This window comes from Equus asinus, chromosome 5 (assembly GCF_041296235.1).
Source record: "Equus asinus isolate D_3611 breed Donkey chromosome 5, EquAss-T2T_v2, whole genome shotgun sequence".
NCBI lineage: Eukaryota > Metazoa > Chordata > Mammalia > Perissodactyla > Equidae > Equus > Equus asinus.
This window is the reverse complement of record NC_091794.1, coordinates 105,313,058-105,336,171: the sequence shown is the minus strand read 5'-3', so window position 1 is coordinate 105,336,171 and position 23,114 is coordinate 105,313,058. Positions and strand designations below refer to the sequence as shown.

Genomic DNA, 23,114 nt, shown 5'->3' with positions numbered 1-23,114 from the left:
GGTGTGGAGAGGATACTGAAGCTGACTTCTCAGAGACTGGTTTCCAGAAGCTTCCGCTGCTGGACTGGTGGATCGCATTGGACAGCTGAGGCGTTTGCTTTGTTCACTACAATGGCAGCAGCACCATCTCGGCGCTGGTGGGGCTAAAGGGCAATGGCTGTGATGAGCCAGGAGACCTGTGCAGAAACAGTCCAGAAACGTCCCCCTCCCCGTCTCAGCCTGGGTTGGCCTTGAGAAGGGGGTCTGGGTGGGGAGGGGGGAGAGCTGAGGAGCTGTGCACGCAGAACCCAGGTTTCTGCTTGGAAAGCCCGTGTTCTCTCCTCTTGGAGGACAGGGGCTGAGAGCTGAGGTTTAGGGCCAGGGGACCTGAGTTAGGATCCCGGCTCTGCGCTCTCACCAGCTCTGTGACCTCCGCGAGTCACTTAGCCTTCTAGACTTAGTTTCCCTCTCTGTAAATCAGATCCTTTCTGGGGTGCAGGGTTTGAGGGAGAGTTAAGTGAGAAGATAGAATCATGGAGGCCAGCATGCAGGGCGGGCTTGCTGAGCGGTGGCTCCCTTCTTATTTTACTGCTAGTTGTCTCTCCCGAGGGACCCACACGCTCTGCTGAGGACACTTTACTGTGAGCAGAGCGAATGGATTGGGGCCCTTCCCCGCCAGCCCCTGTGCCCCGTCACAGCACATGAGCACCCCCCATGCCTGACCCCACAGCTGTCTCCCCTCAACGCCCTGGTGGTCTCTCCACGCCTCCTGCTCCCCAGGCCCTTCCTCCAGACCCGTAATGCTTCCCAGCTTGCCCGGGAGAATGGCAGGCTGTGAATTTTCTCAGTTTGTCTCAGGGAAAGAAAGGTCCAAGATAAATTTCCTTGGACGAATTCGCTAGAGGAAGGAATGGGGCTGTAACTCAGCCCGGGCCACCCTGGCGGGTGGAGGCGGCCCAGGCTGCGGGTCTGCGGTGGAGACTGAGGAACCCAGGGGGCTAATGGGAGAAGGGGCCTAGCCTCCCCTTGGCCTGGTTTCCAGCTTGGGGACAAAAGTCAGAGCGTTTCCAGGGACAGCCATGTCAACAAGGGAGACAGTGGATGGGGGGTTTCTCCCTCAAAGCCAGGGAGAAATGACAGGAGACCTGGGAGAGGCTGAGGCTGGCTCACCCCCTTGGCCCCCCTCCCCTCCCTGAAAGGTAGTGCTTGCCTGCCCTCACAGCAGCGTCCACTATGGGCGAAGCCCCCTCTTCTGAGGGTGATTAGAAGCATCTCTCAGGATTAAAAATGTGCAAACCTTTTGATCCAGCAGTTCCACTCCAAGAAATCCACCCGACAGTGACATTCACCATGTGTACACAGAGCAGCGTGCTGGAGGGGCCGGAAACCACGCATAGGGCACCGCTTAGAGGAGTGGTGGCTCAGCCACATAGCGTCAAAATGAAGCTCAAGAAGGAATGGGGCAGCTCTAATGTGCGGGGGGACCATTGCCAAGATCTTCCACCGAGGGACTAAAGGGTACGCACGGAGCTAGGAAGAGTGGGTGCCCTAAGAAGGGAGACAGCATCACAGAACAACAGAACCTGGACGACCCCACTCACCTGAGGCTCCTAGAGGGGTCAAACTCAGAGACAGAAAGCAGAACAGGGGGTGCCGGGGGCTGGGGGACGGGGAAGGGAGTTAGTGTTTCTTGGGGAGAGAGTTTCAGTTTGGAAGGTGAAAAAGTGCTGGAGATGGATGATGGTGGTGATGGTTAGTCCACAGTGTGAATGTACCTAATGCCACTGAACCGTACACTTGAAAATGGTTAAAATGGTAGATTTTATGTTATATATAATTTATCACGATAAAACAAAAAGAAGGAAAAAGAAGGGAAGCAGGGGTCCGGTTGAGGAGAAGCTTACTCTTTGCTGTCTATACTCTTCACAATGCTTGATTTAAAAAAATCGCATACACGTATTACAAAATGGATTACAAAAAGATACAGTGATGCCACGGAGATCCCTCTGCTGCCCACACCAGCCACACTCAGCACTCCCCGCCCGGGGCCGCAGGGGCAGAGGTCAGCGTTTGAACGGTGGGTTTGGCACAGGGCTGATGTGCCCAGCTCCTGCAACGCTCGCTGAGTAAGCTGGGGAGGTCTGGAGAGTCTCTGGGCCTCATTCAGTGTCCCCATCTGTGCAGAGGATACTGGATCTGGTCCTGCCCGTGCTGCCTGAGGCCTCTGACTTACTGACCTTGGGCTAGCGGCCTGCAGGGCACGGCCGAGCAGGACAAGGACTGGCAGACTGCAGCTGGCCAGCCAGAGCATCCTGGGCAGGGCTGGAGGAGCTGCCCTGACATGTGGAGGCTGGCGGGGCCCTGGAGTGGATGTTCTGACGAGAAGGAGGAGGAGACGGCCTGAGCCACCTCCTGTGGTCCCTGCCATGCTTCGTCCCGGGGAGCCGGCTGCTACCTTCCCTCCGAGAGAGCTCCGGCTCCCGCTCCTGCCGAGCACCCCCCGTCCCCCACCCCCACAGCCCAGGAGGCAGCCCCTCTGCCCTGCTAAGTGGCGACTTTCATTTCTAGCCTCCCAGTGATCCTCAGGGCTGGGCAAGGCCACCACCAGCACGCACAGCACTTTTGGGTGAATGGAAACAGGTGCCCTTTACACGGACCAGGTGCTGCTGGGGTGTGAGTTTCCTCCTCTGTACAGATGGGCGACTGGGCCCCAGCGTGAAGCCGTCTGCCCTAGGCGGCCCAGGTCTGTAGCGACGATGTTGAGCAGGGACGGGGCCCCCACCCCGAGGCCAGGACAAGACTCTCTGTTGAGAGGTGATTGGGAGAGGAGGCCAGATGACCAGGGCAAGGCCAGGGCACTTCCCCAGCACAAGCTGAGAGCCTGGGCTGGGGCTGGTGAGTGGGAAGGGTACCAGGTCAGAAGGAAGATGGAAACGACTCATCACCTGGAGGGGAAGAGAGCAAGAATCGGAGGTTCCTAGAGGAGACCCCACCAAGGCGGTGAGGAGCCAGCTCCCAGACAGGAGGGCCTGGGTGCGAATCCCCAGCTGTCCCTCACAGTCTCTGCTCCTCTCTGAGCCTCAGTCTCCTCGTCTATAAATTGGCAGCAAACTCACATCTACCACTTGGGGGGTTGTGAGAATTAAATGAGATGATTGTGCAAAACGCCAGCACTGTGCTTGCTCACCACAGAGTGCTCAGGAGTGGGAGCTTTTATTGTTACTGTTGTTCTCGTTACCTGCGACGGCGGGTGGTTTTGGCCTGACCACCTGTTTTTTGGAGGTGCATTTGAAGAAAAAGGAAGCACAGAAGGGAAGAGCTGGGTAGGGGCTGGAACAGGACTAGGGTGACGGCGGCAGAGAGGCGGGCTGGGAGGATGCTGAAGAATTCGGCTCTGGACTCAAGAGCAGGATCTCAGATGTGGGGCACAGGTGCCCTCCGTTGGTCTTCCCAGACGCGTCCCCAGGCCTCTGGGCCTGCTTTCTACACACTCCAGTTTGCCCTGCTTCCAGGATCCATCCATTCGCAGGGCGCCTGCTTAACACCCCCCCCGGAAGGATTTAGATTGGAGCAAGAATTAATTGCAAGGGAGAGAGAGGTGTTGCTCCGTGAGCTGCGGTTGGGAGCTGGCTCCGAGCTGGCAGACAGGCTGACGGCTCAGTGTGGACACTCCCCCTGGGACTCCCCAAGCGCCTGGCTGCCTGCCACCTTTGCGCATCCCACCTCGGTTGCAAGACAGAGAAAAACTGAGGCCTCGGGAGGCCAAGGGACTGGCTCAAGGTGGAGAGACAGAACTGTGGGGTGGAGAAGGGAAGGCGAGCCCTGGCAGGCGGCCCAAACTGTTAGCCACGAGCGGCCTCCGTGGAGATCTGGGTGGTTGGGGACAGCGTGTTTTGGGGACTGCTGACCAAAGTCCTCATGGAAAAGGGAAGGGTTGAGCCGTGAACTGCTGGCTCCATTGACACCTCAAACTACGTCAAATGAATTCCTGAACTGAATTGAATCTCAGAGAACACTGAGGGGCAGAGTGCAGCATCGTCCACAGATTGGGGCGTGACCAGCCCTTGTTGAGCCCTTGCTGTGGGTCTGGCCCGTGCTTGATGAGCGTTATCTTCCCTGGTCGTTGGGGCATCTCAGGCTCCAGGAGGCACCGGGCAGACCTGAGTTCAAATGTTGCCTCTGTCATTTACCCAGGACAGGTCACTTCTCGTGGGGTTGGTGCCCTTATTACCACCATTTTACAGATGGGGAAACTGAGCCTCTGCAAAGGTGATGGCTTGTCTGAGGCCCACGGTCAGTGGGAAAGCCGGGACTTAAACCCTGGTTGATCTCACTCCAGAGCCTGTTCCGTCCGCCAATGCACTGCCGGCTCAACGTGGGCTAAAGGAAGCTGGCAGAGCACAGAGGGACGGGGGTCCCTGTGTCCCATTTCTTAGATCGTGCTCCTGAGTCCAGAGCCAAAATCATCATCGTATCCCCAGCCTGTCCCTGCCCCACCATCACCCGTGCCCTGTGCCAGCCTCTAGCTGGTCTTCCCTTCTGTGCTTCCTCTGGTGTGGAACAAGCTTTCATATGGGAGACAGCGAGGTGTCCTGGGCTCCAGTCCAGGCTGCGACTGTGTCCTTGGGTAAGCCGCTTCCTTTTTCTGGCCTCAATTTCCTCATTTGTGAAGTGGAGATCTGCCCTTGCCTCCAAGCAACTGGGTTTTATCAACTGGGTTTATAAAACTGGGCACGCTGGAAAGAAAAATGACCAAAAGATACCTCCGTGTATCGCGAAGGGCTGACGAACACTGCACCGAGGTTGTGGGTGGTGGAGGGGAGGAGACAGGTTCCCTCTGAAGCTCTGTGGCCTTACAGGTGGCTCCTACTCCACACCCAGGGGGAGGAGCTGGCACCTGGACTGGCCCCAGACAGCCAGTCATTCCTGCTGAGCCTTAGGAGGCATTCCACTGTCGTTGCTGACACCTGAGTTACTCCCAATCCTCTAGGCTTAGGAGGCTGTTTAGATGAGCCTGCCTTCCCTGAGTGGTCACGGGAAGGATTGGAAGAGAAGCCGGCTGGGGAGGGCAATGCATGCCAACATGGTGCGCTGGAGGGTGGTGTGGGGGTGGGGCTCAGCAGACCCGGAGGGAGGAATGGGGCTCTGCTCCAGTTTGGCCACAAATTGCCTTGCGCAAGTCCCTTCCCTCTCTGCTGTCCTGGGCCTCTGCAAGGGCTCCCCCTGCTCCATCCAGCCTGGGCACCCTTGGGGCATACAGCAGGCACCCTGCCCTTCTAGCTCGCTGCTGCAACCCCTGCACCCGGCTCTTGGTAGGGTCCCAGTTTACCTTTGCTTCTGTTCTCCGTCTCTTCCCCCATCTCCCCATCCCATCCCACATCTCCCACCTGACCCTGGGTCCATCTGCATCCCTGTGTGGTCCGAACAGACAGTGAGGTGCCCGAGCTTCTCAGGACTCCATCCTTGGCTGGCTTCTCAGAACTGCCAGGTGCTCGAGCCCTGGGTGGAGTGAGCCGTGGAGCAGGGCAGTGATGGTGGGAGGACCAGACGACCTTACCCAGAGCATCCTGGGCTGCGGAACTCTAATTTATTTCATCAATTCCGGCCCCCAGGCTGGGGAAGGAAAACGGCAGGATATTAAATCTGTCGCTCTCACCAATCTGTCATAGGGATGTCAGCGCACTGACTCTCCTCCTCCCGCCTTCATTAACTATCTCCTCTGGGTGCCGCCGGCTCTGCCAGTGCCAACCTGGACCCTGCCTGGGACAAGGCAGCAGATTGCAAGGCGGCAAGGAGGGGCGTGGGGCGGGGACACAAGAACCTTTCAGGGGACAATAATAACAAGAAAATATTTAGAGTTGGGAAGCAGGGACCCTGAAGATCATTTGTAATCCAATCCTTCAATTTACAGATAAGGAAACTGAGTCCTGGGAGCAGTGGGAGATGCCTCAGGAAGTACAGCCAATAAGGTGCTGGAACTAGAATCCAGACTCCTGATGCCCAGGCCAGGGTTCTTGTTATTCACTTAATCAACATATTTTTCTTGTGTGACTCCTAAGCGGTGACAGTATTGATTGCTCAGTGGGCACTGTACTCGGTTCCTGTTGCTGCTGTAACAAATTACCGTCAGCTTAGTGGCTTAGAACAACACAAATTTATTACCGTACTGTAAGTCGGATGTCTGAAATGGGTCACCCTGGGCTAAAATCAAGGTGTCGGTCAAGTTGAATTCCATCTTGGAGGTTCTGGAGGAGAATCCATCTTTGTGTTCTTCCAGCTTCTAGAGGCTGTCCACATTCCTTAGTGGTAGTCTCCTTCCGTGTTGACAGCCAGCAATCCTGGTGGATTCGTCCTCATACTGCATCACTTTGACATTGACTCCTCTGCCTCCCTCTTCCACTTCTAAGGACTCTGTGATTACCTTGGGCCACGCGGATAACCCAGGTTAGTCTCCCCATCTCAAGGTCAACTGATCAGTAGCCCTAATTCCTTCTGCAGCCTTGATCCCCTGCTTGCCACGTAAGGTGCCACATTCACGGGTTCTGGGGAGTAGACGTGGATGTCTTTGGAGGCCATTATTCTGCTGACCACAGGCACACCCCCATGGACCACACACCAGGCTGAGCACTTCACATGCAGTGCCCCACTTCGTGCTTACAACGACTGATGAAGTCAGTGCAAGCTTACTCCCATTACACAGATGAGAAAACTGAGCTTCAGGGAGACCGAGATTTGCTAAACCACACAGCTGCTCGACGGCGGAACTGGGATGCACACTTGGTCCAGATGAGCCCGGAGGTCAAACTCTCCCCTGCTTGGCTGCCCTGGGGAGTCACAATGTGCAGTCATTCAGGGAAGGGCAGCCTGGAATGGCCTGCTATGGATCCAGGCAAGGAGGGCAAGACCCCCTGCCTTGGCCCACGGAGCAAAGTGGAGGAGCCACGCCTTTAAAAAGGGGGAACGTGGACAGCCTCCCAGACTTGGAGAGGCACTTCCTGCTCTAAGTAATTGAGCGTCCTGCCCCGCCTCCCCTCTCTCAGCCCACTCTCCCTCATGCAATTTATTTGCTCATAAAATAAGGCCTTCTTCTCAGGCACCATTTTCTATTCAGCTTAAACAAATATTTACCAGCCAGACCTGACCTTAATTTCCGTAAATATCAGGGTCCCCGGAAGATGGAGAGCCTGCCTGTTGGGTGAGGACATGCTGAATCTGGGGTGGGGAGAATGGTTGTGCTGCTGCTGCTCCTCCCCTGGTGAGGACCGCATGTCCCCGTGACCCACCAGGTACGGGGCCCCTCCCACTCCCTATCAACTATCGGGTCTCCCCTCCGCTGAGGCCACAAGAAGAGGCGGGATGCAGACAGCAGGGTTCCAGCAACTCATGTGGCCTGATGGAGCTGACATTCTGGGCTAGGTTCTCTCTGCTGGAGGTGATGGGCAGAATGGCTACCAGACCCACCCCCTGAAGCCCCCTGCCGAGAGGGGTGTGGCCTGGGCTGTAGACAAGGGGAAAGAGGAAGCAGGAGTGGCCATAGAGGGTAGGGGAGCCTCACGCTAGGGCTGAGGGGACTGGTGACTCTGTCACTTGTTCCCTTTCCCAGACATTCACTCATGGACTCATTTCATTCATTGATTCATTGAGAAATATTTCCCGTGCTTGACCTGAGAGTCTGAAACAAAAGTCCAGCGCTGCTTTGCAGGAGCTCGTGTCCTGGAGGTTGGCCAGTGAAAGGAGGTACACAGAATCTTGGGTGAAGCAGGGATGGAGGGAAGAGAAAGGGCAGGACCATCTTCATGGAAGAGGAGTGACCAATGAGTCCTGGAGGATGAGTTAAACAGGCTACTAGCAAACGGCCGGGTTTCTGAAGGAGATCATCAGGGTGTGCAGGAAGCAGGGTTGGCGATGCTGGCAGAGCCTGGGGGTGCAGCTGGGAAGACAAATGGTTAGTGCCAGCAAGAGGCAAGGACCCTTGGGTCCTATTCTCAGATCTTGCCTCTGAAGTCAGCTCCAAAGCCCTTGTCCTCCCACGTGCCCTGAGCCTGTCCCTCCCTTCTGGACTCCCTGTTTTGTTAAATAAGGCCACCCGCATCCTCCCAGCCATCCAAGTGGAAACCACCACCACCTCCTCTGACTAATAATGGTAACACCAGCTACCATGCCAAATGCTTTGCGAACATCACCTTGTTCAATTCTCCCAGCAGCCCCAGGAAGTAGGCACATACACGTCCCCATTTTGTAGAAACTGAGGTCTTGGGAGGTGAAGTCCCTTCTCCAAGGTCACCCTGCCAGCATGTTGTAAAGCTGAGAGTTTGCAAAGAGGACAAGGCTGAGGAGAAGGCACTCCAGGTAGGACACAGCCTGTGCAAAGGCCCAGAGGTGGGAGAGAACATGGCACATTCAGAGAACAGCAGGTGGTTGGTGTCGCCGGAGGCTCAGGGGTTTGCAGGAGAGAGTAGGGTGGGAGAAGTGTTATGATCAGATCTCGCATGTTGTAGAGGAAGTGGTGACATTTCCTGAAAGCTTTTAAGTCCCAAACCACTTTCACTTCTATCATCTTATTTGATCCTGTTCAGTTGCTGTGGCAGTAAGTGTCTCAGAGAGGTAGTGAAGGTGGCCGAGGGTATACAGCTAGGAAGTGGCAAGGCTGGGCCCTAGCTCTGTCACTGTGTCTCCGCAGGGCCTTTGGGGGATGGCCAAGACCACCAGGGCCCCTTCTGGGGAGCTGGAGTCAGACCAGGAGCCTTTTAATGGGGAGGGGGAGGCAGAAGGGGCACTGGAGGCCAGAGCTTCTAGCCTCTAATTTTGCTGGGTCTCGCCCCAGGGTGCAGAGGTCGGAGCCTGCCACACCCAGCCCTCAACACTCTGTGACCTTGGGCTTGCCCTTCTGTCCTCCGGACCTAGTCTCCCTGTGTATAAAATAACCCCTGTTCACTCTCCAGATCTCTGTTCCTGAGTCATCTCCTCCAGGAAGACCCCAGTCCTGCCCTCTCTGTCTGGCTCACCTCCTCCAGGAAGCCTCTGGGGCCTCTCCACCTGCATCATGTGTCCATACTGAACGCTCTCAGAGCTCTGGCCCCCCAAGCCCTGGATCCCCCATTTCGCTGTTGCGATGCCACCTCCAGCAGGACTCTGCAGCGTGTTCCCGGGTCTGGGTCTGGATTTGGGACCTGCCACATTTCAGCTACACGTCTCTGAGCCTCAAGTTTCTCATCGATAATAATAACTTTTTAAAAAGTGGGGATGGTAACAGTACCCACTGTGTGTTTCTGCTGTGAGGGTCCAACCAGAGACCCAGGAATAGCTCCCAGCAGAGTGCTGGGCATCGAACAAGCCATCAGCCAACGTTGACTGTGCTGTGGGCTGAATTGTGCCCCGAAAAGATACGTTGAAGTCCTAAGTCCCAGGTACTCGTGAATGGGTCCTTATTTGGAAGTAACGTCTTTGCAGATGCAATCAAGTTAAAAGGAAGCCATAATGGATGGGGGCTCTGATCCAGTGATTGGTGTTCTGATAAGAGGAGGAAAATTTGGACAGACACAGACACACAGGGAGAAGCCACGTGAAGATGGAGGCAGAGACTGGAATGATGTATCTGCAAGCTGAGGAATGCCAAGAGCTGCCGACCACCACCAGAAACCAGGAGAGGGGCACGGAACAGACTCCCTCACCGCCGCCAGAAGCATCCGTTCTGCCAGCGCCTTGAACTTGGACTTCCAGCCTCTAGAATGGTAAGAGAGTAAGTTTCTCTTGTTTTAAACCACCCAGCTTGTGTTAACCAGTTACAGCAGAACTAGGAAACTAACACAGTTGTTAACGTAGCAAACACTCTGAATGCAAGTCCGGGGACACAGTGGCGCCCAGTAAGCTCCGGCTCCCTCTGGTCTCCTTGGTGCTGACCCTCTGTCTCCACCACCTCCTCCTCCCGCTGCCGGCACCCACGCCCCGCCTCCTCCCCGGCTTCTGAGGCCGGGCCAGTCTGGGCTGGGGGACTCCGGCCGGGGCAGGCGCCAGAGCAGCTCCTGGCCCCACGCCAAGGCCCGCAACACCTCATTACCGGGCAGGATGTAACGCAATTTCACCCATGGACAGCGGTGAAAGCCAGGCCTTTGCCGGCGTGATGGATGGGCCAGAAGCTGCTATCTTGCCTCCGCCCCTCCCAGGCCTGGGAAGGCTCTGAAGCGCCCAAGCAGCTGGCACGCAGCGCGCCTCGCAGCTGAGGCGCACAGATAACCCTCAGCAGCGCGCTGGGCTGCCCGGCCCGGCCCGGAGCGAACGTCAGGGTGTTAATGAGTCTCCGCGGGCGGCGCCTCCCGCCGCCCCACGCCCTGCTGGGCGCCTCGCTCCGCCGCCCGACTCCCCTCCCAGGGCTTTGTTCCTTTCTTCCTTTGGTTTCCTGTTTGGGATAAACATGATTCATGCCAGCCCCACGGCCCTGTCACCCTGCCCAAGGCCGGCTGTACGTCTCGGGATGAGCCTCCGCGGCTCCAGCCCGGGCTGGCCGTGGGCGCAGGGGGAGGGGGCCGGACAGGAAGCGGCCGAGAGGGCGAAGGCAGAGGTGATGGGGCGCACCAGGCGGGGAGCGGAGCCCCAGGCACCGAGGGGGACTCAGAGAAGTCGCCGGGCCCTCTGGGATTCGCCCTCTCTGCCCTGGAGCTGTAAGGAGCTGTGCTGCTCCCTAGGGCTGCTGTGCAACACATCACAACCTGGGGGCTTCCAAAACCAGAAAGTTACGCCCGCTCAGTTCTGGAAGCCAGAAGTCAATATCCAGGCATCAGCAGGGCCCTACTCTCTCTGAAGGCTCTAGGAAAAGATCCTTCCTTGCCTCTAACAGCTTCTGGGGGTGCCAGGCAATCCCTGACCTTCCACAGCCGCCTAATGCCAGTCTCTGCCTCCGATGCCACCTGGGCTGCTCCCCTCACGGGCCTCGTCTTCACATGGCATTCTCTTCCCTGTGTCTCTCTCCTCTTCTCATAAAGACACAGTCATGTTAGACTAAGGGCCCACCCTGCTCCAGCATGGCCTCCTCTTGACTAATTACAATCTGCAATGATCCCATTCCCAAATAAGGCTCCATTCACAGCAACTGGGAGGTAGGACTTCAACATGCCTTTTTTGGGAACACGAGTCAAACCATAACGGCTCCCAAGACTCCCAGCATCTGGCCCCGCCCCCTGTTACTCCTCTCTCATCACTGCTCCTCACATACTGGGCCACTGGCAGTTCCCTAGATGAGCCACGTTTTTCCTTTTCTCTGGGCCTCTGGGTGTGCTGTTTCTTCCGCCTGGATGCCTGACTCGTGCCTAACCGTCCACCTGTCCCCCATGATTGTCAGTCATGGTGGGCTCCTTGGTGAGTAATGCCTCATCCATCAAGATCAAGCTTAGCTGTCAGCTCTCCCGGGAGCCCTCACTGACCCTGTGCCTCTGGGCTCCTTAATGCCCCGAGCTAACCTGCACTGCCCCTCGCGGCCCCCCAGGTGGTCTTTACCCATTCGCCTCTCCTCTCCAGGCTTTCTGTGTGTAGGCTCCGAGTGGGCAGGGTCTGTATCTTACCTCTGCGTGCCCAGCAAACAGGTGCCCGGTAAACGAATTATTGAGTGACGAATACTATGAACCAGCATTCACTGAGCACTTACAAGGTCCTCATGCTAGGCCCTGGTCAGGCCCTTTACTTGTATTCTATTTTTCTTTGATTGAGATAAAATTGGCATATGACATTACATAAGTTTCAAGTATACAACGTTATAATTTGACGTCTGTATTTGACAACTTCAGTGTGCTCACCACTGAAAGTTTAGTTTCCATCCATCACCCCCTTCACTCATTTTGCCCATCCCCCCCACTCCCCTTCCCCTCTAGTAACCGCCAAGCTATTCTCTGTATCTATGTGTTTGTGGTTTCTTTCTTTTGTTTATTTTTATTTTTAGATTCCACATATGAGAGAAATTGTATCGTGTTTGTCTTTCTCTGTTTGACTTATTTCACTTAGCATAACACCCTCAAAGTCCATCCGTGTTGTCACAAATGGCAAGATTTCATTCTTTTTTACGGCTGAGCAATACTCTGTTGTATAAATATATATATATGTCTATATAGCACACCTTCTTTATCCATTCATCCACGGGTGTACATTTTGGTTGTTTGCGTATCTTGGCTATTGTAAACAATGCTGCAATGAACATAGGGGTGCCTATATCTTTTCAAATTAGTGTTTTCATATTCTTTGGATACATACCCCAAAATGGAATAACTGGATTGTATGGTATTTCTATTCTTAATTTTTTTGAGGAATCTCCATACTGTTTCCACAGTGGCTGCACCAGTTGACATTCCCACCAAAGTATACAAGGCTTCCCTTTTCTCCACATCCTCGCCAACACTTGTTATCTCTTGTCTTTTTGATAATAGCCATTCTCACAGGTGTGAGGTGATATCTCGTAGTTTTGACTTGAATTTCCCTGATGATTAGTGATGTTGAGCATCTTTCCATGTGCCTGTTGACCATCTGGATGTCTTCTTTTGAAAAATGTCTATTCAGGGCTTCTGCCTGTTTTTTCATTGGGTTGTTTGCTCTTTTGTTGTTGAGTTGCATAAATTCTCTATATATTTTGGATATTAACCCTTTGTGGAATATATGATTTGCAAATATCTTCTCCCATTCAGTAGGTTGCTTTTTCATTGTGTTGATGCTTTCTTTTGCCATGCAGAAGCTTTTTAGTTTGATGTAGTTCCATTTGTTTATTTTTTGCTTTCGTTTCCTTGCCTTTGTAGTCTTAGCCACAAAAACACCACTCTAAGACTACTCTCAAGGAACTTCCCACCTATGTTTTCTTCTGGGAATTTTATGGTTTCAGGTCTTACATTCAAGTCTTTAAACCATTTTGAGTTAATTTTTATTCACGTTGTAAGATAACAGTCTACTTTCATTCTTTTGCATGTGACTGTCCAGTTTTCCCAATACCATTTATTGAAGAAACTGTCCTTTCTCCATTTTATGTTCTTGGCTCCTTTGTTATAAATTAACTGTCCATATATGCGTGGGTTTATTTCTGGGATCTCAATTCTGTTCCATTGATCTGTGTGTCTGTTTTTGTGCCAGTACCATGCTGTTTTGATTACTATAGCTTTGCAGTATAGTTTGAAATCAGGGAGCATGATGCCTCCAGCTTTGTTCTTTTTCTCAAGATTGCTTTGGCTATTCGGGGTCTTTTGTGGTTCCATACAAATTTTAGAATTATTTGTTCTAGTTCTGTGAAAAATGCCACTGGAATTTTGATGGAGATTGCACTGAATCTGTGGATTGCTTTTGGTAATACAAACGTTTTAACAATATCAATTCTTCTAATCCGTGAGCATGGATTATCTTTCCATTTACTTACGTCTTCAGTTTCTTTCATCAGCGTCTTATAGTTTTAGGTGACCAGGTCTTTCACCTCCTTGATTAAATTTACTCCTAGATTTTTTTTTATTTTTAAAGACTTCCTTTTTCTCCCCAAAGTCCCCCGGTACATAGCTGTGTATTTTTACTTGTGAGTCCTTCTGGTTGTGGCATGTGGGACGCTGCCTCAGCATAGCCTGATGAGCGGTGCCATGTCCGTGCCCAGGATCCGAACCGGCAAAACCCCGGGCCGCTGCAGGGGAGCGCACAAACTTAACCTCTTGGCCACGGGGCCGGCCCCTTTTTAAAATTTTTGATGCAATTGTAAATAAGGTTATTTTCTTAATTTCTCTGTCTGATAGTTTGTCATTAGTGTGTAGAAATGCCACAGATTTCTGCATATTGATTTTGTATCCTGCAACTTTACTGAATTCGTTTATTAATTTTAACAGTTTTTTGTGGAGTCTTTAGGGTTTTCTCTATATAGTGTCGTGTCATCTGCAAAGAGTGACAGTTCTACTTCTTCCTGTACCATCTGGATGTCTTTCTTTTTCTTGCCTAATTGCTGTGGCTAGGACTTCCAAGACTGTGTTGAATAAACGTGGTGAGAGTGGGTATCCTTGTCTTGTTCCTGATCTTAGAGGAAAAACTGTCACCTTTTCACTGTTGAGTACGATGTTAGCTGTGGGTTTGTCATAGATGGCCGTTATTATGTTGAGGTATGTTCCCCCGATACTCACTTTCCTGAGAGTTTTTATCATAAAAGGATGTTGAATTTTGTCAAATGCTTTGTCGGTATCTATCGAGATGATTGTATGATTTTTATCCTTCATTTTGTTGATGTGGCGTATCATGTTGACTGATTTGTGGATGTTGAGCTATCCTCGCATCTCTATAGTAAATCTCACTCCATCATGGTGTGTGATCCTTTTAATGTGTTGTTTGTATTAACTCATTTAATCCCCCACAATAACCCTAAGAGGTAGATGCTTTTGTTGTCCCCATTTTACAGATGAATGAACTGAGCTCAGAGCAGTTAAGCACTTCTTCAAGGTCTAATGATTGATAAACCTCAGAGTGAAGATGTGAATTCAGACCACGAATGAGGACGCTATCCTTGCCTTGAAAGGCCATGCAGCTGAGCAGCAGAGAGAGGAGCATGTACTCAAGGGTCCAAGGAGAGGCCAGAGCTTCAGTGCTAGGGAAGGCTAGAGCCCAGAGATGCTCCTGGACTGAGAAGGTGGTATTCTTGCACATCGCCATGTGGGGGCCCTTCATTTTATCCCTGAGACCATGAGCTCCCGGAGGGCAGGAGAGGACTATGTATGATTCCCTTTGCCTCTCCCTCTCCAGTCCTGACAGAGCCCTGCTCACAGCAGGCAGAGCCTGTCATCTCCAGGTGTGGGTCCTAACCAGCTGGGCGTCTGTGTACTTTTCCACCACACCAGTCACCATTCAGTGAGGCTCAGGGAGAGGCAGCTGAAAACTGCTCCAATTCACCCCAGGAAGGAGAAAAGCTTGGCTTTGGGGTCAAACCAACTGGTGTTTCAGTTTCAGCACTGCCACACATCAGCTGTGTGACCCCAGTCCAGTCACTTGAGCTCTCTGAGCTCTCATTTTCTTATGTGTACGGTGGTGAAGACAATGAGGGAAACTATGACAGACAAGTAGGGAGCAGGTCCAGAAAGCCAGCAAGCAGTTGATGGTGGCTATTATGCCTCCCCCAGTCTCTTCCTCCCACGGTGCTCAGAGCCATCTTCCATGGGGTGGTGGACACAGCTGCCATTTCCTTTGCATTTAACTCACTTACTTAAATTTTAACAAATTTTAAAGAAATGAAGCAAAACACAGCTAAACAACCATTTAGATTCATGACTCCATAATCCAGGAATTCTCCGTCCGATGCAATCTGTTCAGCAATTGTTGTGTGAGTGGGAGGGAAAGCATCGTGGGTAAATGTTTCTGCAGATCCCCAGGGAGGAGGTGAAAGCCCAGCTTCTCAGGATGAGTCTTTTCTCCCCAGAAACATCAGCACGTGTCCCAGTTTGGGACTCTAATGCTGGAGTCTTGATAAGCTCCTGGGGAGAGGTCTCTGCACATGGGGGCAGGTGCTAGTGTGGAGTGGGGTGAGAGGCAGCCAAGTGGGGACAAGAGCTTCAGTTCTCTGTGGTTAAAATGGCCAGCAGATGTCCTCTGGGGACAGCCATGTCCGGGGGCCCAGAGACTGGGCTGGGTCATTCACCCAATGTCTTGGCAACAGCTGAGTTTATGGCCAAGCTCTGGCTCTGTCACTTGCTGGCTGCGTGGCTTTGGGCGAGTCCCTTAGCCTCTTGGGACCTCAGTTTCCTGAGGTGTAAAATGGTCACGGTAGTGCTCTCCTCATCACGGGTGATGAGGAACGAGAGAGAATGCATGGCAGAGCTCAGCCCTGCTTCTGGCCCTTGGGAAGGGCTGAGCACGTGGAATTATGGTGGCCAATATTCCCAGGCAGACAAGACAAGGACTGCCTTGACATGCTCTGAGAGAAAGCAGAGAAAAGAGCCAAGAGCTCTGCCCAGGGACAAGAAGGACTTCCCACAGGAGGTGGCATTCCCATAGGAGATGGCCTTCGAGCTGGGCCTGGCATGGAGGAGGTGGGTTCCCATGGGGAGGGTACAGAAGTGAAAGCCCATTTCCTGGAGCTTCCTGCAAGGACCATCATAACGTTTAAATGAGTGTGAGGCTCTTTACATGGGGCTGGTATGCGGTGGGTGCTCACTCCGCATCGCCCTGTCTTAGGGAGTATGCACATCCACCTCTCACAGAGCTCGGAACACAGTAGGTGCTAAATACCTCCTTCCCTCTCACAAGGATTCCACCTACTAAATGCCCTATTCACATTCGTCTCGCTCAGGGACTGGCACATGGTAGATGCTCAATGTGCGTTGCCCCCACACAAGATGTGGCACACGGCCATGTTCAATAAATGCCCGTGACGCTCCCCTGCTCCTGCCTCTTTAAGAGCAGGGCCTGTGTCCCCTCCTTGTTGCCCCGCTGCGTCTCACCCACGGCTGAACGCACAGCAGGTGCTCGGTCAATGTGGACTGAATGGACCTCGACTTGACACGTGAGCATGATTACAGTCCTGGTGCCAACGTCCTCAACTCTCTGGGATCAGTAATCTGACTGCAGTTACTGCCTCACTAACCTGCCCGTTAGCCCCTTGCTGGAGACCGCAGGTATGCTGCTGCCACCTGTCTGCCTCCCTCCTCCCTCCCTCCCACTTTCCTGGGAAGGAGCCAGGCCAGATGGGCTGTGCCGGGCACCTCTCCGCAGCACACCAGGGCCAGCACTCAACTCTGAGTGCTGGAGGATTGGCAAGTGAGAAGTTGGCCAATATGCTGTTAGAACGAGGCACAAAAGGAGCCATGACCAGGATGGAACTGAAGCCCATGAGGACATTTTGTCCTCTGACACTGAGATCTGGGTACCTCATTCAGTCACATTTGTCACTTTGCCCCCCACACTGGGAATCTTGGTGTCTCACTCAATCACATTTGCCTTGAGCATTTATTCCTACCAAGCCTAGAGCTTGGTGCTAGGGATCCTGATGGTCCCTGATCTCCAGGAGCTGCGGTCCACTGGGGCAGGGAGGTTTTAATGGAGGTGCATAATGCAGGCAGGAAGTGCTCCTGTCTCCAAGGAAGTTGGGTTGTCCCTACCTGGAGGCATTGGGGGCCTTCACTGAAAAGGTGACATTTGAGTTGGGCCTTAGTGACTGCGTAAGATTAGTCCAGAAGAGGAGGCAAAAAAGTGGACATCAGGTAGTGGGAACAGGCGATGCATGGTGTGAAATGTCGTGAAGGTGGGGACGGGTCACCTGCCCCCTGGACCCATCTTTGTGGCCCATGTGGATGCACCAGCTTCTCCATTTCTTAGAGCCTGAGGAGGAGGAGAGAAAAATCACAGCATTTCAGGGTCCAAGGCCTGCAGCTGCCACCAACACAGAGTTGGAGAGGTTGTCAGAGATCACCCAGCATCCGAAATAGTAAAGAGGGTTTAATTTCAATGCCAACCCCGACCACCTGAGAGGGGAGGTGGGCGCAGGAAAGCTCTGGGGTCAATCCGGGGCGTGGTGGGAAGCAGTGCTTCATCTGCCAGGGGACGCTAGGGGAGGGTGGCAGCCCTGATCTTGTCCACCCCGCTCATTTACACACGTGGAAACTGAAGCCCAAAGGACAGTCACCAGACCAAGGACACAGATGAAGGACCTGCCAGCTCTCCTCTCCCAGTCCAGGGCACTTTCTGTTAGACCAATGGTTCTCCAACTTGAGCGTGCATCAGAGTCTCCTGGACAAGCCTGATAAAACACAGATTCTGGGCCCACCCCCGGATCTTCTGATTCTGCAGTTCACATTTCTAGTCAGCTCCTGGGTGCTGCTGATGCTGCTGGCCTGGGGCTTGGCTTTGAGAACCTCTGCTCTACGCCTGCTAGGTAGAAAAATGAAGATATCCCCATTTCCAAAAAATAGGGATAACCATACCCTCCTGAGCTCCTAGGGTTGTTGTGAAGGGCATATGAGGTCAAGTTTAGGAATGTGTACTGTTGGTTAAAGCAGTGGTCCTCAACCTCAGCTGCACATTAGGATCACCCACTGGACATTAAAAAGTCCTCCTTGAAAAGAAATGACAATTATGTGATGTGATGGAGGCATTAGCTAACCCTATGGTGGTGATCATTTTGCAATATATAAGTGTATCCGGGCCAGCTCCAATGGCCTAAAAGTGTGACACATTCTGCTTTGGCAGCCCTGGTTCGGTTCCCAGGCACAGAACCATACCACTCATCTGTCAGTGGCCATGCTGTGGTGGTGGCTCACATAAAAAAAGTAAGATTGGCAACAGATGTTAGCTCAAGGCAAATCTTCCCCAGCAAAAAATATATATATATATATATGTGCATCAAATCAACATGTTGTGCACCTTAAACTTATGCAACATTATACGTCAATTGTATCTCAATAAAGTCCTGCTGCCCAGGCCACAGCCCAGACCAATAAATCAGAATCTCTGGGGTAGAGCCAGGCATCAGCGTTTCCACGCCTCCCTGGTGATTCTAACGTGTGTCCAGCCTTAAGAAACAGTGGGGGACCTCGTTGAAAATGCAAACTCACATTCAGTAGGTCCAGGATGGGACTGAGAGTCTGCATTCTTAACAAATGCCCAGGTGTTGCCAATGCTGCTGGTCCATGGACCACACTTTGAGAAGCAAGGCCCAGAGGACAGAGAGAACCTGCTGTCATCATCTGAGGCTGGCACATTTCAAGATATTTTCAGTAGGCAGTTAAGGGTTCATCCTCATGTTTGCAAACCCTCCCTCTTTGCTACTGGTGTTAGCAGTGTGTCATCATGATTGCAGCTTTTCCATCCTCTCTGCAGCCCTGACTGGGGGGATCCGGGACCACTCCAGAGCTCATCGCCCAAGTGCAGCCCCTGCAGGCCCCAAGCTGCTTGTCAGGCAGGAGCCAAGCACACCAGCCGCCACCACTCATTTCCTTCATCTCCGTTCTGGTCTTTAGCAAACAGCGTCAGATATGATAGATTTTTGTTTGCAAACCCAGCCTCGAGGCTGGAAATTGACATCTCCCTTTCTCCTGTTGCATCCTTTGCATCCCGCTGTCTTTTTGCCGATGATGCCTCCTTGCCCGTTGCCCACAAGGTATTTCAGCCAATTCATGCATTGATTGAGCACCTACTATGTGCAAGGGATGATAGCTTGCTCTATGAACTTGAGCGAGTCTGTTACCCACCCCGACTGAGCAGCTTGTGGGTTGAGATCTTGTTTTTGTCACCTTAGTGTCCTTGGAGCCCAGCACGGTGACTGGCAAGTAGAATGTGCTCATCTAGTACTTGTTAAATGAATGCTACTGAATGAATGATGTCAGGACCTCTCAGAGCCTTGGTTTCCTTGCCTGTAGAATCGGAGTGGTAAGGTATATTTCATAAAAGTGTAGTGTGGGGCTTATCATTATTGGGGAGGCCTCCAGTTTATAAGTGGGTAGACCGAGGCCAAGATATGCAAGTAGCAGGTCACCAGAGAAAGTGGATCTAGAACCCAAGCCTACTACACTCACGATACTCCCTTCAGGGTAAAGGAGCATTTGCCTTCTGAGAAGAGTGGCCAGGCCAGAAGTGAAGCTGCATCCTGGAGCTGCAGCCAGGCAGGAGGCCGCGTGGGTTGGAGGGGAACAAAGGCAGTGGCAACCCCAGCCCTGGCAGGGGCAAGTGGCCCAGGAGCCAGGTCAGCCGCTGGCTCCCTTGAAGACTGTCTCAGCAGGTGGGGAAGCCAGAGCAAGGTGTGAGCCTTCATTCCCTTTCCTGAAATATCTGCTCAGAAAGGTTAGCCAGCAAGAACGGGTACTGATGCCAAGCTGGAGGTTGGCACATTGGGCCAGGAACCTGGCTCAGAGGAGTCCAGTCTGGGGCAGCCTGCTCTGCCAACCAAATGCAGGCCTTCCAAGGGGCGCCTCACTGTCCACCCCTCCCTCTGAGCATCTTTGTGCTTTCCAGATCCTTGTCTATAGCAGCTTGTCCTGCACTGTCCCAGGCAACTCAGACCCCATCTTCTCCTCGGATGAGAGGATGAGAGAGTGCCGTGTAGAAACACAACCATGAAGGGCTACAGGTTGGAGCCATTGTTGAGACCAAGAAGCTGGGCTTATCCATCTCATTGCACCTGGCTCGCCCAGGCCAACCTGCAGGCAAGAGCCTGGTGCTGCAGGAGCTCCTGGTCAAGGACAAACGTGCTGGCATCAGTCAGGCTACATAAAGTCACCTGGGTTCTCCACCTCCCCACACCCACAGCTTTGGGCCCCTCCCCATGCTCACCTGAATCAAGATTAGTCTCTAAGAACTTCAACTCTCTGAGATTCAATGAATTTTTTATTCTAATCATCCTTGGCTCTAGGTGTCCAAATTTTTGTAATTATAGGATTCCAAGTTTATTTCTCAGGATTCTTTCAGTTGCAAGGGACAGAAAACCTGTTCCACCCGGGCTTATAGTTGAAAAGTCCAAAAGTAGAACTAGGACTTCAGTCATAGTTTGATCCAGGAACTCAAATCTCTCTCTGTTCCTCAGTTCATGGTGACTTTATTCTTGGAAGCAATGTGGTGGCATATGGCTCCTGGTAACACAAAGCCTGTATCCTCTCAGGTTCAAGTCCTGTAGGAGAAATAGTCTCTTTCTGACTTCCTCTAACTCCTCATACCAGGCCCAGCAATTTGACAAAAAGTCCAGGACTGAATTCTCTTTGGCCTGGATTTGTCGTGAATCTATCTCTGAAGCAATCACTGTTGCCAAGGGGATGGTGGGGTACTCTGATTGGCTTAGGCCTGGGTCACATGAGCATCCCCCCACACAAATCACATGGCTTGAAGGGGAGTGGTGGTTCTTCATTGGAAATTGGGGAGCTGCTATCAAAAGAATGGTGAACAGATGGAAGAAGGCAAAAATAAAAAGTGCCCCCAGGGGCCGGCCCAGTACCGCAGCAGTTAAGTGCGCTCGTTCTGCGTTAGCCGCCCAGGGCCTGCCGGTTTGGATCCCTGATGCAGACATGGCACCACTTGGCAAGCCATGCTGTGGTAGGTGTCCCACATATAAAGTAGAGGAAGATGGGCACGGATGTTAGCTCAGGGCCAGTCTTCCACAGCAAAAAAAAAAAAGGAGGATTGGCAGCAGATGTTAGCTCAGGGCTAATCTTCCTAAAAAAAAAAAAAACTGTCCACACACTGAGGTTCTGAGGTTATACAGATCAGTAATCCTATGAGAACTTGACTCAAAGCTTTGAGGGGTCCCTAAAGGTCGCCTCTCAGATTGGCTAGTTCCAGAAGGTGGGGTGAGGGAAGTCTCCCCCACTGTCCACCCTTCCAGAGCTAAACAAACTGTGTGCCCCTTTCCTCTTCCTTTGCTTTCAATTCTTGGAGCCTGAATATTCTCTTTACACTTCTCCATTGTTATTTTGCAACCAGCATGGCGAAGTTTTGGCTGGGGAAGGTGGAGAGTCAGCCAAAGGCTCTGCGGGAGGGAGGTTGGGGGGACCTGTCCAGTGGCTTTGGGGCAGTTGGCTATCAATTTGAATCTGTGAGAGGGGAGGTGGAGGCGTAAATGCAGCACAGAAGATTGAGATAGCTGTCTCAGTTCTTCACTCTCCTGAAGCAGCATCTTACTTTCACACCTTTGCTTGGCCACACGGTGAGACACGTCTACTCCCTCATCACTTGACTTTGGGCTTGGCTGGCTGACTTGCTCCGGCCAATGGGATGGTAGCAGATACCAGGAGAGGGGAGGCTTGAGATGTGTTTCCGTGGCTGTGCTTGCCCTCTTGCACTCCTGCCATAGCCAGAAAAGGAACTTCACTAGGGTAGCCACAGCCCCTTATGTGACACGTGGAGCAGACACGAGCTGATCCACAACCAGAAACAGAGCCCCTCCAGTCAGCTTCCAGACCTGTGAGCTAAATATGTGTTACTGTTAGATGCCACTGAGATTTTGAGGTTTGTTAGGTCGCGTTATTTTGGCAAAAGCTGACTGATAAAGGTATCAGGGAGGACTGGAGGCTCTGGGTGACAGAGAGCGGGTGTGCATCAGCCCAGCCCTGCAACTGGAGCTTTGGGGACCCCACTGGATTAGGAGTCGGGAGCCCAGTTTCTACAGTCCCCTCGTGAAGTGCCATATGATCACAGGAAAGCCGTTCCTTCAATGAGCCTCAATTGTCCCGTCTCTGAAATGAGAAGGATCATGTGACCCTGACTTCTGACCTCAGTAGCCAGGTCCTGGAGCAGATGGTCCCAGAACGCCAGGCCCTGCTGCTGCTTATGATCTGCCCCTTTACCCTGCCCTCAGCCCTGGCTGGGAAATGGCCCCTCTACAGAGTCTTTGGGCGTCTTCACACCTCGTGCATTCTCACACAACAACCTCTATATAGAAAACACGTCAGACTGTGATACACGCAGAAATAGATGTGTGAAACTGTTCTAGGAGCAAGGTGGAAAGCGAGTTGAAGACTCTTTGGGGAAAGAGTGGGGGTAGGGTTGGGGGTGGCTTCATCATGGAAGGGATGAGTACTTAAGGATGAGTAATAGTTCAGCTGGTAGAGAAGAAGAGAGAGCTTTTCAGGCAGATGGAGAGACATGAGTCAAGGCTGAGAGGCACGAAGGATCCTGGTGTGTGTGAGCGACGTGGGCTGGCTCCTCAGCTGGGAGCGGAGCTGGGGCTGCTGGGGTGGGGAGGGGTCTGCCGTTGATGGGGTTGGAGAGAGGCCACTGAGGAGGAAAGGGCCTTGAGTGCCATGTTTTTCGTCAGGGCTGTGTCCTGCAGGCAGTGCGGAGGGGCAGGAACAGCAGAAGTCGTGCTGGCTTCCTGGGTGTCCCGGGATTTCTCCTGGCTTCCCCCAGGCCCCGAGACCAGGCCTGGATTCAGGGCTTCTGTAGGCCCCCAGGCCCTGGGAGCCCTGCAAAGTGAGCAGGTTTGGGAGTGGGAAGGTCCAGGGAATCTGTTGGGGTTAAAGAAGAATTTTTGAAATAAATGATTGGGTGGGAGAGGGTGAGTTTCCAGCTAAGACAAGAGGAAGCGAGAGGGTGGGAGGTGAGCTCACCCGGGCCATGCCATTGGAGCAGACGGACGGAGCCTTGGACGGGCCACGAATCCCACCCTCCTCTTACCTGGTAGAGACGTGGCTGCAGTGGTAAACCCCTAGGCTCGGAAATCAGTCCAACCT

At 52.7% G+C, this 23,114-nt stretch overlaps 1 protein-coding gene across 2 annotated transcripts in view; it reads left to right on the top strand.

Moving 5' to 3' along the window:
* The first annotated feature begins 8,578 nt into the window (after window positions 1-8,578).
* Window positions 8,579-23,114, top strand: part of DISP3 (dispatched RND transporter family member 3) — a 73,448-nt gene continuing 58,912 nt past the window's right edge. The window contains exon 1 of one of the 2 annotated variants that reach the window (XM_070511088.1): window positions 8,579-9,710. In XM_070511088.1, coding sequence (XP_070367189.1) covers window positions 9,708-9,710 — 3 coding nt within the window. In that variant the 5' untranslated portion in view covers window positions 8,579-9,707. Of the gene's footprint in view, window positions 9,711-10,617; window positions 11,332-23,114 lie in introns of those variants that run through there. The other variant, XM_070511087.1, reaches the window with a different exon arrangement.